Source organism: Tachyglossus aculeatus, chromosome 24 (genome assembly GCF_015852505.1).
Source record: "Tachyglossus aculeatus isolate mTacAcu1 chromosome 24, mTacAcu1.pri, whole genome shotgun sequence".
Classification (NCBI taxonomy): Eukaryota; Metazoa; Chordata; class Mammalia; order Monotremata; family Tachyglossidae; genus Tachyglossus; species Tachyglossus aculeatus.
The window spans coordinates 24448684-24462662 of NC_052089.1; the positions used below are offsets into that span (position 1 = coordinate 24448684).

At 48.2% G+C, this 13979-nt stretch overlaps 1 protein-coding gene across 1 annotated transcript; it reads left to right on the forward strand.

Moving 5' to 3' along the window:
- The first annotated feature begins 2192 nt into the window (after positions 1-2192).
- On the forward strand, positions 2193-13855 carry ATP5PO (ATP synthase peripheral stalk subunit OSCP). The gene is made up of 7 exons (XM_038766236.1): positions 2193-2277; positions 8144-8194; positions 9642-9752; positions 10690-10819; positions 11728-11840; positions 13380-13466; positions 13658-13855. Exons 1-7 carry the CDS (start codon positions 2242-2244, stop codon positions 13769-13771), a joined length of 642 nt encoding a protein of 213 aa, XP_038622164.1. The 5' UTR covers positions 2193-2241; the 3' UTR covers positions 13772-13855.
- The last annotated feature ends 124 nt before the right edge of the window (positions 13856-13979 follow it).

The following is a 13979-nucleotide window of genomic DNA, read 5'->3' on the forward strand; positions in this document are numbered from 1 at the left end:
AGAAGTTGTCACTTTTCCAAAGTCACACAGCAGACTGGTGTGGAGCTGGATTAGAACCCAGGTCCTCCCGACTCCCAGTCCCGTGCTTTCCATACTCTTCCGTGGCCACCAGATTGGAGAACTGATTAAAGCCACCCTAGGCCTATATCTGTATATATGTTTGTACGTATTTATTACTCTATATATTTATTTATTTTACTTGTACATATTTATTCTATTTATTTTATTTTGTTAATATGTTTTGTTTTGTTGTCTGTCTCCCCCTTCTAGACTGTGAGCCCACTGTTGGGTAGGGACCGTCTCTAGATGTTGCCGACTTGTACTTCCCAAGTGCTTAGTACAGTGCTCTGCACACAGTAAGCACTCAATAAATACGACTGAATGAATGAATGAACCCATGACCTCTGATTCCCAATTCCATTCTCATTCAATAAATACAATTGAAGGAATGAATGAACAAATGCCATCATTATTATCATTATTTTATCTCATCAGGGCAGCCTTTCCGGGCTTCATCTCCCACTGCTACTTTCCCTCAAGTCCTGAGGTAGACTGTGAGCCCACTGTTGGGTAGGGACCGTCTCTATATGTAGCCAACTTGTACTTCCCAAGTGCTTAGTACAGTGCTCTGCACACAGTAAGCACTCAATAAATACGACTGAATGAATGAATTAACCCATGACCTCCGACTCCCAATTCCATTCTCATTCAATAAATACGATTGAATGAATGAATGAACAAATGCCATCATGATTATCATTATTATATCTCGTCAGGGCCGCGTTTCCGGGCTTCATCTCCCCCCCATATTTTCCCTCAAGTCCTGAGGTGGATTGTGAGCCCACTGTTGGGTAGGGACTGTCTCTAGATGTTACCAACTTGTACTTCCCAAGCGCTTAGTACAGTGCTCTGAACACAGTAAGCGCTCAATAAATACGACTGAATGAATGAATTAACCCATGACCTCCGACTCCCAATTCCATTCTCATTCAATAAATACGATTGAATGAATGAATGAATGAATGAACAAATGCCATCATGATTATCATTATTATATCTCATCAGGGCCGCCTTTCGGGGCTTCATCTCCCCCCATACTTTCCCTCAAGTCCTGAGGTAGATTGTGTGACCCCTGGCCGCCATAATGTGCACCCCCTGGCAGGCTTCCCTTTCCTCCACTTTATTTTAACGTCTGCCTCCCTCTCTAGACAGGGCCGCTCTCTCGCCTACCCACTGTCCCCTCCCGAGCGCTTAGTGCAGCGCTCAGCACTCAGTAGGCGTTCAATAGAAACAGCGTGGCTCAGTGGAAAGAGCACGGGCTTTGGAGTCAGAGGTCATGGGTTCAAATCCCGACTCTGCCACATGTCTGCTGTGTGACCTTGGGCAAGTCGCTTAACTTCTCTGAGCCTCAGTTACCTCATCTGGAAAATGGGGATTAAGACTGTGAGACCCACGTGGGACAACTTGATCACCTCGTATCCCCCCCCCCAAGCGCTTAGAACAGTGCTCTGCAATCAATCAATCAATCAATCGTATTTATTGAGCGCTTACTGTGTGCAGAGCACTGTACTAAGCGCTTGGGAAGTACAAGTTGGCAACATATAGAGACAGTCCCTACCCAACAGTGGGCTCACAGTCTAAAAGGAGGAGTAATAGTAAGTGCTTCACAAATGCACATAGTAAGCGCTTCACAAATGCCATCATCATTATTATTGTGAGAAGCAGCGTGGCTCTGTGGAAAGAGCACGGACTTTGGAGTCAGAGGTCATGGGTTCAAATCCCGGATCCGGCGATTGTCAGCTGTGTGACTTTGGGCAAGTCACTTAACTTCTCTGGGCCTCAGTTCCCTCATCTGTAAAATGGGGATTAAGACTGTGAGCCCCCCGTGGGACAACCTGATCACCTTGTAACCTCCACAGCGCTTAGAAAAGTGCTTTGCACATAGTAAGCGCTTAATAAATGCCATCATCATTATTATTATTATTAATAAAGGCCTTCGCCTGACAGGGAGGGCCCCCAAAAGACTACAACTCCCGTCGTGCAATCGTTTTCAGGCGCATGCGCCGCGGGTCCCCATTGCTCATTTCGGCGAGGGCGCATGCGCCTTTCCGCCGCACCCGCCCGCAGGGGACGTGCGCATGCGCCCTCCCGCCCTCCCGCCCTCCCGCCCTCCCCGCTCCAGCCGTGCGCCTGCGCCCTCCCGCCCCCTGAGCTGTGACCTCCAAGGAGGGCCAAGAGAAGATGGCGGCCTGGGCAACTGGGGCCATGGCTTGGCAGGTGAGGGCGAAGGCCATTCCCCCTCCTCAAGGAGAAGCCCTCCCTGGGCTTGGGTGGAGGGTGGCTATTTGGGCATCGTGGTGCACGAGGGATGGCCCATCCTCCCATCGCCCAGGGGAGCAGCTTGCCCCAATGCCCAGCCCAGCTTGGGGGTCAGAGGTCATGGCTTCCCATTCAGTCAATCGTATTGATTGAGCGCTTAATAATAATAATAATGATGGCATTTATTAAGCGCTTACTCTGTGCAAAGCACTGTTCTAAGCGCCGGGGAGGTTACAGAGTGATCAGGTTGTCCCACGGTGGGGGCTCACAGTCTTCATCCCCATTTTACAGATGAGGGAACTGAGGCCCAGAGAAGTGAAGTGACTTGCCCAAAGTCACACAGCTGATAATTGGCAGAGCTGGGATTTGAACCCATGACCTCTGACTCCAAAGCCCAGGCTCTTTTCCACCGAGCCACGCTGCTTCTCAATGCCCAGCCCAGGCTTGGGGGTCAGAGGTCATGGCTTCCCATTCAGTCAATCGTATTGATTGAGCGCTTAATAATAATAATAATGATGGCATTTATTAAGCGCTTACTCTGTGCAAAGCACTGTTCTAAGCGCTGGGGAGGTTACAGAGTGATCAGGTTGTCCCACGGTGGGGGCTCACAGTCTTCATCCCCATTTTACAGATGAGGGAACTGAGGCCCAGAGAACTGAAGTGACTTGCCCAAAGGCACACAGCTGACAATTGGCGGAGTCGGAATTTGAACCCATGACCTCCGACTCCAAAGCCCGTGCTGTTTTCCACTGAGCCACACTGCTTCCCTAATGGGGATGAAGACCGTGAGCCCCCCATGGGACAACCTGATCACCTTGTAACCTCCCCAGCGCTTAGAACAGTGCTCTGCGCATAGTAAGCGCTTAATAAATGCCATTATTATTCTTATTCTCTGGGCCTCAGTTCCCCCATCTGGAAAATGATGAGGTCGTTTCTGGACCCCCTTCTAGACTGTGAGCTCGTTTTGGGGGAGGGACCGTCTCTCTATGTCGCCGACTTGTACTTCCCAAGCGCTTAGTCCGGTGCTCAGCACACAGTAGGCGCTCAATAAATACGATTGAATGAGAGGAATGAATGAATGAAAAATGGGGATGAAGACTGTGAGCCCCACGTGGGACAACCTGATCACCTTGTATCAACCCCAGAGTTTACAACAGTGCTTGGCACATAGTAAGCGCTTAACGAATGCCATCATTATTATTGCCTTGTATCTCCCCCAGCGCTTAGAACAGTGCTTGGCACATACTAAGCACTTAACAATTGTTATTATTATTATTATTATCGCCTGTGACCGGGGTGCCCGAGAGGAGCGCGAGAGCCGGCCGGGCTGTGGGAATGAGTTACCTTGGCCAGGGGAGTAAGTGACCCATGTATTGCTACTGTAGTAAACTCATCGGCCACTCAGTAAACGATAATGGTGGTATTTAATAATAATAATAATAATGGGATTTGTGAAGGTCCTACTATGTGCCAAGCACTGTTCAGATTGCTGGGGGAGATCCAAGGTCATCAGGTTGTCCCACGTATTTGTTCAGCGCTCACTATGTGGCAACCACTGGGGTAGAGACAACATAATCAGGTTGTCCCACGTATTTGTTAAGCGCTCACTATGTGGCAAGCACTGTTGTAAGCGCCGGGGGAGAGACAAGGTAATCGGGTTGTCCCACGTATTTGTTAAGCGCTTACTACTACTTACTATGTGCTTACTGTTTGTTAAGTGCTTACTATGTGGCAAGCACTGGGGTAGAGACAACATAATCAGGTTGTCCCTTGTATTTGTTAAGCGCTCACTATATGGCAAGCACTGGGGTAGAGACAACATAATCAGGTTGTCCCATGTATTTGTTAAGCGCTCACTATGTGGCAAGCACTGTTCTAAGCGCCAGGGGAGAGACAAGGTAATCGGGTTGTCCTACGTATTTGTTAAGCGCTCACTATGTGGCAAGCACTGGGGTAGAGACAACATAATCAGGTTGTCCCATGTATTTGTTAAGCGCTCACTATGTGGCAAGCACTGTTCTAAGCGCTGGGGGAGAGACAAGGTAATCGGGTTGTCCTATGTATTAAGCGCTCACTATGTGGCAAGCACTGGGGTAGAGGCAACATAATCAGGTTGTCCCATGTATTTGTTAAGCGCTCACTATGTGGCAAGCATTGGGGTAGAGACAGCATAATCAGGTTGTCCCATGTATTTGTTAGGCGCTCACTATGTGGCAAGCACTGTTCTAAGCGCCGGGGGAGAGACAAGGTAATCGGGTTGCTCCACGTATTTAAGCGCTTACTGTGTGGCAAGCACTGTTCTAAGCGCTGGGGTAGAGGTAAGGTAATCAGGTTGTCCTGCGTATTTGGTAAGCGTTTACTCTGTGCCAGACATTGTACTAAACGCCACGGTGGACCCAAGCAAATCAGGTGGGACCCAGTCCCCGTCCCACATGGGGCTCACCGCCTGAATCCCCATTTTCCAGAGGAGGGAACTGAGGGCCAGAGATGGGAAGTGACTCGCCCAGGGTCACACAGCAGACTGGTGGCGGAGCCGGGATTAGGACCCACGACCTATTGACTCCCAGGGCCTGGCTCTGTTGGTTGTCTGCTGGGTCACCTTGGGCAAGTCGCTTCACGGTAATGTGCCTCAGTTTCCTCAACTGTAAATTGGGGTTTCAGTGCCTAGTCTCCCTCCTCCGTAGACCGTGAGCCCTTCAAGGCCCTACTGAGAGCTCACCTCCTCCAGGAGGCCTTCCCAGACTGAGCCCCTTCCTTCCTCTCCCCCTCGTCCCCCTCTCCATCCCCCCCATCTTACCTCCTTCCCTTCCCCACGGCACCTGTATATATGTATACATGTTTGTACATATTTATTACTCTATTTATTTTACTTGTACATATCTATTCTATTTATTTTATTTTGTTTGTACATATTTATTACTCTATTTTACTTGAACACATCTATTCTATTTTGTTAGTATGTTTGGTTTTGTTCCCTGTCTCCCCCTTCTAGACTGTGAGCCCACTGGTGGGTAGGGTCTGTCTCTAGATGTTGCCAACTTGGACTTCCCAAGCGCTTAGTACAGTGCTCTGCACACAGTAAGCGCTCAATAAATACAATTGATTGATTGATTGAGGAGGAAAAGGGGCTGTGTCCGGTATAATTAAGGTGCACCTACCGTAGTATATAATTAAGGTGCACCTACCGTAGTATATAATTAAGGTGCACCTACCCCAGTATATAATTAAGGTGCACCTACCCCAGTATATAATTAAGGTGCACCTACCCCAGTATTTAGAACAGCGTTTAACACATAGTAAGTGCCAAACAGTACCATATAAAAAGCCTTCCTGATTGAGCTCTGCGGACTCCTGATCTTACACGGGCGTGGGCCTGTCCTTCAGGTCGGTGGGGACTCTGGTTTGGACCCCGGGCGTCCCTTCACCCGCTCTGCTTCCGTACACATCTTCCCTCCTTCCCAATGCCCACCTTTCCAGGCCAGTCCCTTCCCCCTTAGGCTCCTACTGGAGAAGCAGGATGGAATTAGCGGATAAAGCACTGGCCCTGGAGTCAGAAGGTCATGGATTCCAATCCCAGCTCCGCCACTCGTCTGCTGTGTGACTTCGGGCAAGCCACTAAGCTCCTCTGGGCCTCAGGTCCCTCACCTGGAAAATGGAGCTTGAGATTGTGAGCCCCACAGGGACGGTGCCCAACCTGATTTGCTTGTATTCATTCATTCAGTCGTATTTATTGAGCGCTTACTGTGTGCAGAGCGCTTGGGAAGTACAAGTCGGCAACATATAGAGACGGTCCCTACCCAACAGCGGGCTCACAGTCTAGAAGGGGGAGCGCTTACTATGTGCGAAGCGCTGGGGAGGTTACAAGGTGATCGGGTCGTCCCAAGGGGGCTCACAGTCTTAATCCCCATTTTACAGATGAGGGAACTGAGGCCCAGAGAAGTGAAGTGACTAGCCCAAAGTCACACAGCTGACAAGTGGAGGAGCCGGGATTTGAACCCATGACCTCCGACTCCAAAGCCCGTGATCTTTCCATTGAGCCACGGCTCACAGTCTGGGTAGGAGGGAATAGGGCCCAGAGAAATTAAGTTACTTGCCCAAGTAACTTGGCAAGTGGCAGAGCTGGGATCAGAACCCAGGTCCTCTTTCTCTCAGGCCCGAGCTCTATTCATGCAGTTGTATTTATTGAACTCTTACTGGGTGCAGAGCACTGTACTAAGCGCTTAACCACTTAGAAGCAGCATGGCTCAGTGGAAAGAGCACGGGCTTTGGAGTCAGAGGTCGTGGGTTCAAATCCCGGCTCTGCCAATTGTCAGCTGTGCGACTTTGGGCAAGTCACTTCACTTCTCTGTGCCTCAGTTCCCTCATCTGTAAAACGGGGATTGACTGTGAGCCCCACGTGGGACAACCTGATTACCTTGTATCCCCCCAGTGCTTAGAACAGTGCTTTGCACGTAGTAAGCGCTTAACAAGTACCATCATTATAATTATTATTATTATTAGGGAATACCCCAGCGCTTAGAACTGTGCCTGGCACATAGTAAGCACTTAACACATATCATTATGGGTTATTCACCACTTTTGCCCCCAAGAAGCCGTCATTGTCCTTGGGAAGCCTACCAGCCCAATTGGACTCCCAAACACTCAGTACAGTAGCCTGTACAGAGTAAGTGCTTAATAAATATCATCAGTTAATTGACAGGCAGTCTCCTGGGCCCCCATGACCTTTCATACAAGCACCAATCCTTCTAAGCCAGCTTATTTTGCAAGCAGGTCCCTTCTTTCCTCAAAATTCACATGGTAGAAATGGCCATCTCAGGCTTCAAACCTCACATACACTGCCTCATGAGTGTTGGAAAATGGGAAAAAAACAACTCTTCCTTGCTCTCAGAACATGGAAGACCCGACCCTTAGCATTCCTTGGCCAGCAGGAGCGGAAAACTGCCCCGAACCATCCTCCTCCTCCACTCGGACTCATATTCTGCTTGGTAGCAGGTTATTGGGAATCCTGTCACATTGTGTGGCACAGTTAAAAGTCTATTAAATTAAAAATAATTCATGCAGAAGCATGAGGCGGTTGTCCTTTTCGCGTTCATTCTTTTGGTTTTTCCTAAGTTCCCCGAGGATTGTACCAGAAGTCTCATTCGTGACCGTGATTAAAAAATCAGAAGGGTCTCTCGTCCCTTTCCTTTACCCCGTCCTGCTGGCATTATCAATACGGGATATTGGAAGGAACGGAGCCTTGAAATAAGCGCTTAGTACAGTGCTCTGCACACAGTAAGCGCTCAATAAATACGATTGATTGATTGAAATTTGAATTTGGGTTTATTGTCATTAGTGATTCCAGCTCCTTGGGGCCAGGGAATGTGTCTGTCAAATCTTTTGGACTCTCCCAAGCACTTAGTACAGTGTTCTGCTGAATAGTTAGCAATGCTAGGAATAGTAGTAAAAGTAATAGATGCCCAATTAATGCCATAGACTGCTGTGGATCAAAGAACAGTTCAAGAACATGGGGTGACTCGTGTTTACATGCCTTGACCCCGCCACGTATAGGCACTCACCATTTCTTCTGGCATCGCGTCATGTTCAATTCAAAATGTGTAATAAAAGCACGTGGTCCAGAATAAAAGGAGTGCTTTTGGTTTAGGCTCGCTTCATTTTTCAAGATGGTGATCCGCTGTGTCAGGGTACAAGGACAAGGTGTTTAACAAATTAGAAGCACCTTTCGTCTATTGGGTTGTGACTAGCTTCTGACACCTGTGCCTTGATTTTCATGAAAATCCTAAAACCAGTCACCTTTCTCTCTTCTCCTTCCTGCGTCTTAAAGGTGAGGCAGTTCAGCACCTCTGCGGCCCGACCGTTTGCCAAACTAGTCCGGGTAAGTTGATCGGAAATTACGTAGCCAGAGGGTACAGCGCTGGGATATCGGGACGTACTGGTTGCCCCTACTGCAGTAAACTGACATTTAGGAAGTTGCAGAAGGAAGTAAGTAAACTGGATTGATAAAATGGAATATATTGGTGGTAAAACTCTCTAGTTTTTCAGGATTATATAATGCTGAGGAATTACATAGCACCTATCCTCTGAATCCAAGAGGTTTCATTGACCATTGCACCTTTTTTTTTTCATTTTTATCCATATTCTTGAGATTTGGTCTCTTGTGGGGTAACTTAGCATATTTACCACTATACCCTCTGCTTGTGTTTTCTGGAAATTGCTTGCTGAAAAACTGTTGGGTCCAAATTTAATCAACTGTATATTTAACAGTCCTGAGCGGGTGGAATTATTTTTCAGGGCCCAGGGATCTGCAGCCTATAGCCTGGAAATCATATCAGGCTCTTCTTGTAATCAGAAGCAGCTCCCGAGCCGGGGGTTGGAAGGAAAGGCCTTTAAACCTACTAGATTCACAAAAAAGCAAACTCTGCTCACTCATTTAAATGGCTTGACAGTTATTTGCCCACCAACCGCTCAGTGGTGTCATTCAGCTCGACAAGGCTGCTTGACTTGTCCAAAAAAGTTTCTGACTCTTGCCAGAGGAGTAAGTAGTTTTTGGGAGCCCTACCAAGGCAAAGGAGCTGTCTCTCTGGGTAGGGATGCCTGGTTCAACCTTGTCTTATATCATTTCCCAGTCCGGCCACTTCGTGACCAATAAAACAATCAAGGGTGCCATTTCAACCGCATCCCCTACAAGTTCTGAAAGACTGCAAGCTCCTTGCGGACAGGGAATGTATATTGTTGTATTGTACTTTCCCAAGCACTTTGTGACCAATAAAACAATCAAGGGTGCCATTTCAACCGCATCCCCTACAGGTTCTGCAAGACTGCAAGCTTGTTGTGGGCAGGGAAGGTATATTGTACTTTCCCAAGGGCTTCATGACCAATAAAACAATCAAGGGTGCCATTTCAACCGCATCCCCTACAGGTTCTGCAAGACTGCAAGCTCGTTGGGGACAGGGAAGGTATATTGTACTTTCCCAAGGACCAATAAAACAATCAAGGGTGCCATTTCAACCGCATCCCCTACAAGTTCTGCAAGACTGCAAGCTCGATGTGGGCAGGGAATGTATATTGTTGTATTGTACTTTCCCAAGCACTTCGTGACCAATAAAACAATCAGGGGTGCCATTTCAACCGCATCCCTTACAGGTTCTGCAAGACTTTAAGCTCGTTGTGGGCAGGGAATGTATATTGTTGTATTGTATTTTCCCAAGCACTTAGTACAGTGCAGAAAGCGCTCAATAAATATTAACGAATAAACGTAACTCTCTCTCCTCCTCCTCTCTTTGTTCCTTTCCCTCTCTTCCCTTTTGTACTTTTGGCTCAAGCCTCCGATTCAGGTTTACGGTCTGGAAGGTCGCTACGCCACTGCTCTCTACTCGGCGGCAGCCAAGCAGAAGAAACTGGAACAAGTAGAAAAGGAGCTCATCAGAGTAGCCGTGAGTTAATCGCCCTTACGTGTGGAGCGCTTACTGGGTGCAGAGCACTGTAGTAAGCACTTGGGAGAGAACAGTATAACAGAATGGGTAGGCATGTTCCCGGCCCACAATTAGGGTTTTCTCCACCGATTCTTCTACTTAAACACCCGTTTGACTAGTTGCAGCCATCACTTTACCCTTAGGTGAGGAAGAGGCCAAAACAACTAGGGGAAGGGAGGAACCAAGTGATGCTTTCTAATTTCACCATTTTCTTTTGGTCGGGAAAACAGCCTTCAATCAATCAATCAATCAATCGTATTTATTGAGCGCTTACTGTGTGCAGAGCACTGTACTAAGCGCTTGGGAAGTACAAATTGGCAACACATAGAGACAGTCCCTACCCAACAGTGGGCTCACAGTCTACAAGGGGAAGACAGAGAACAGAACCAAACATACCAACAAAATAAAATAAATAGGATAGAAATGTACAAGTAAAATAAATAAATAGAGTAATAAATATGTACAACCATATATACATATGCCTTCAGAGTTGCATTGTATTGGTACGTACAGCATGTCTGCAACGTGGTTGCACCGTGTTGTACAGTCAGCAGGCCCTTCAAGCAGCTGGAGGTTTCCCGGAGCAGACTCAGTCCTTGGCTCCGCTAGCTGTGTAATGGGAGCGTTAAGCGTTCAACATAAAGCTTAGCCCTCTGCAGATTCAGAACAAAAGTGGGTTTGTTTTTTTCCCCAAACACCATTTCTACCGCGTCTGCAGAGCTCTTTGGTAAATTGGGACACCCCTGATATTTGTAGAGAGCCTTCCTCTGAGTTCCTTCCCCACTGTCAGACTTTAATTTAGACTTTAATTTTGGAAGCCTGGGCCTTTGTAAGGGTAGCCACTGGTGCGATTGATGTGTGCTCGGTCCAACTAAGCCTCTTTATGTTTTGCTTTCAGCAACTTCTGAAGGAACCCAAAATGGCCGCTTCCATTCTCAACCCCCATGTCAAGCGTGCTGTGAAGATGAAAAACCTGAATGACATCACTGCAAAAGAGAAGTTTTCCCCCATCACCACCAACTTGATCAGTAAATATGCAGCTCCAAAGTGTACTCACCCCGAATCTAGCTCTGAGAAATGATGGTTTAGTGTGTGTTTTAGCCTAAACTTTGTATTCGAAGTGGCCCCACCCCTTATTAAATATAAAGGTTTCGGTGGTTATGATATTAGGCCGGGAGGTAAGCTGGCTAGCCCCTGAGATGCCCAAGCTTGCCTGTTACCATCGTGCTTATAGGGTTGCTGAAAGACGAAAAGTCACGATACGTTAAAAGATCTGGATTTTTTTTTCCTCCGATGGTTTGCGTTAAACTGTCATGATGACTTTTAGACTGTGAGCCCACTGTTGGGTAGGGACTGTCTCTATATGTTGCCAACTTGTACTTCCCAAGCGCTTAGTCCGGTGCTCTGCACAAAGTAAGCGCTGAATAAATACGATTGATTATGTGCCAGGCCCTGTGCTAAGTACTGGGGTCGGTACAGGCTGATGAAGCAGCGTGGCTCAGTGGAAAGAGCCCGGGCTTCGGAGTCAGAGGTCATGGGTTCAAATCCCGGCTCCGCCACTTGTCAGCTGCGTGACTGGGCAAGGCACTTCACTTCTCTGGACCTCAGTGACCTCATCTGTCAAATGGGGATGAAGACTGTGAGCCCCCCGTGGGACAACCTGATCACCTTGTAATCTCCCCAGCGCCTAGAACAGTGCTTTGCACATAGTAAGCGCTTAATAAATGCCATTATCCTTCTTCTAGACTGCCTGCCCACTGTTGGGTAGGGACCGTCTCTATGCGTTGCCAGCTTGTACTTCCCAAGCGCTTAGTACAGTGCTCTGCACACAGTAAGCGCTCAATAAATACGGTTGATTGATTGGTGCCATTGTCCGTACGTGCCTCCCCGAACCCGCGTGGGTAAGGGAATGACTTTTTCTAACTCCTCCTCTCAGGTCTGCTGGCTGAAAACGGCCGCCTAAACAACACCCCTGGAGTCATTTCCGCCTTCACCACCATGATGAGCGTGCACCGGGGAGAAGTCCCGTGCTCCGTGACCACGGCTTCCGTAAGTTGTGGGGGGCGGCGGGTCGGTGATTCTCGATCCCCTTTAACCGTGCTTTCACTGGGCTCTGGTTGGTCCCGCTTTTGGACGCTTCCAATAGGGCAACTCTGTCAGCCTCACGTGTGGAGGGAAAGCGGTAGTTTTTATCCAATGCCTGCTGGGTGAAGGGCACTGTGCTACACGCTTGGGAAGAGTACAGTACCATTAGGAGACACGCTCTCTGTCCTGGAGGAGCAAAGAGAAGGTTTCATTTTGTTGTCTGTCTCCCCCCTCATGAGTAAACGCTTAGTACAGTGCTCTGCACACAGTAAGCGCTCAATAAATACGATTGAATGAATGAACGAGTCCGCTGTCGAGTAGGGACCGTCTCTATAGGTTGCCGACTTGGACTTCCCAAGCGAGTAGTCCAGTGCTCCGCACACAGTAAGCGCTCAATAAATACGATTGAATGAAAGTAGAAGATCCCAGCTCTGCCAATTGTCAGCTGTGTGACTTCGGGCAAGTCACTTAACTGCTCTGTGCCTCAGTTAACTCATCTGTAAAATGGGGATTAGGACTGTGAGCCCCCCAAGGGACACCCTGATCACCTTGTAACCTCCCCAGCACTTAGAACAGTGCTTTGCACATAGTAAGTGCTTAATAAATGCCATTATTAAACGGATAGGGATCAGAGTTAGGTATTCCATTCAGTCTCTACCCTAATCTGTCTCCGTGAATTGATCATTTGCAGGGGGCATTTATACTCAGCCTACATTGATTAGTCTTTTTTGGATTCAGGATTTTTTGCCTTGAGGGGTGCTGTGCAATCTTAAGAACTATCAACCTTCTCTCTGCTCTGTGCACAGAGAGAATAGAAAGGCCGTAGGGTTGTTTAACATCAGTTTTTTCACCACTGCCCCTCGTTCTTAAAGGGCAAGCGGCCATGCCCCCTGAATCAGCTCCAGCAAAGAGGCCTAGTGAAAAGAGCCTGGAAGTTAAGAGACCTGGGTTCTAATCTCTGCCACTTGTCTGCTGTGTGACCTTGGGCAAATCATTTCTCCGTGCCTGTCCCTTCATCTGCAAAAAAGGGGATTCGATACCCGTCCTCCCTTGTACTGTGAACCCGTGGGACCCGGTAAACTTTTTGTAACCCAGTGCTTGGCAAATAATAACGTTATTATTATTATTGCTCACCCTGTCAGAAGGTCATGTGTTCTGTCCCCGGTAGAAAGTCCAGTGGCCTGGGTGGAAAGGAGGCTTCCAAAAAACAGTGGCCTAGTTTGTCCGTGTGCAGGACGATTAGTGCCCACCACAGGTGCCCTCGGCAGTGACAAAGACCCTGTTCCCATTCCGGGAGCTTGGGAGAGCTAATGTGGTCGACATCTGCTGTTCCTAGTGCAGTGGCTTTGGCTGCCGATAGTCCCGGCTTCCCACCTTGTCCCCTTTCGCCAGCTCCAAAGTCCTGGAGCCAACCTAGGAACAAGAATCGTGGATAGGGATGTTTTTCGAGCATTGGGTTTGTAGATTGCGGAGCTAATGGAGGACCCACCCATTTGCTTTCAGGCCCTAGATAGTGCCACGCTGACAGAGCTCAAGACCGTCCTCAACAGCTTCCTGACTAAGGGCCAAGTGTTGAAACTGGAAGTTAAGGTACGTACAAGTCCGGGGGCCAGTTCTGCTACTTTGAGAAACAGGGGGTGTCCAAAACCCTGGCCTCAAAAGCTTATGGAGGCATTACCGAGGCCTAAATTATTTCTCAGATAGATGGCCATCATCAGTTTGCAGTTTCTCTTTCTGGTTGGGGTTCCTACCTTCCCGGTTACTCTCCTTTTTCCTCTCAGACGGACCCATCAATCATGGGAGGGATGATTGTCCGCATTGGGGAGAAATTTGTCGATATGTCTGCAAGAACCAAGATTCAGAAGCTGAGCAGAGTGATGAAAGAGGCTATCTGAAAGGAGTGTTGTTCTTCCCCACCACCCTTGGGTGCGGACCGCCCCCTAAAACTTGTGGCAACAATAAACTATTTCTTGAACCTAGCCTGGTTGGGCGTTTATGCGTCCGTTCTCCTCCTCCTCATTGGTATTTGAGCGATTACCGTTTGTAGAACACTGTCCTAAGCACTTGGAAGAGTACAGTAAAGCGGTTGGTAGACACATTTCT

What these genes read in the sequence shown, in the direction of transcription:
- ATP5PO (XM_038766236.1), top strand. Translation starts at nt 2,242, where the DNA reads ATGGCGGCCTGGGCAACTGGGGCCATGGCTTGGCAG. An exon ending in CGTTTGCCAAACTAGTCCGG is followed by an intron (nt 8,195 to 9,641) that starts GTAAGTTGATCG and finishes TTTTGGCTCAAG; the next exon opens with CCTCCGATTCAGGTTTACGG. An exon ending in GCTCCGTGACCACGGCTTCC is followed by an intron (nt 11,841 to 13,379) that starts GTAAGTTGTGGG and finishes ATTTGCTTTCAG; the next exon opens with GCCCTAGATAGTGCCACGCT.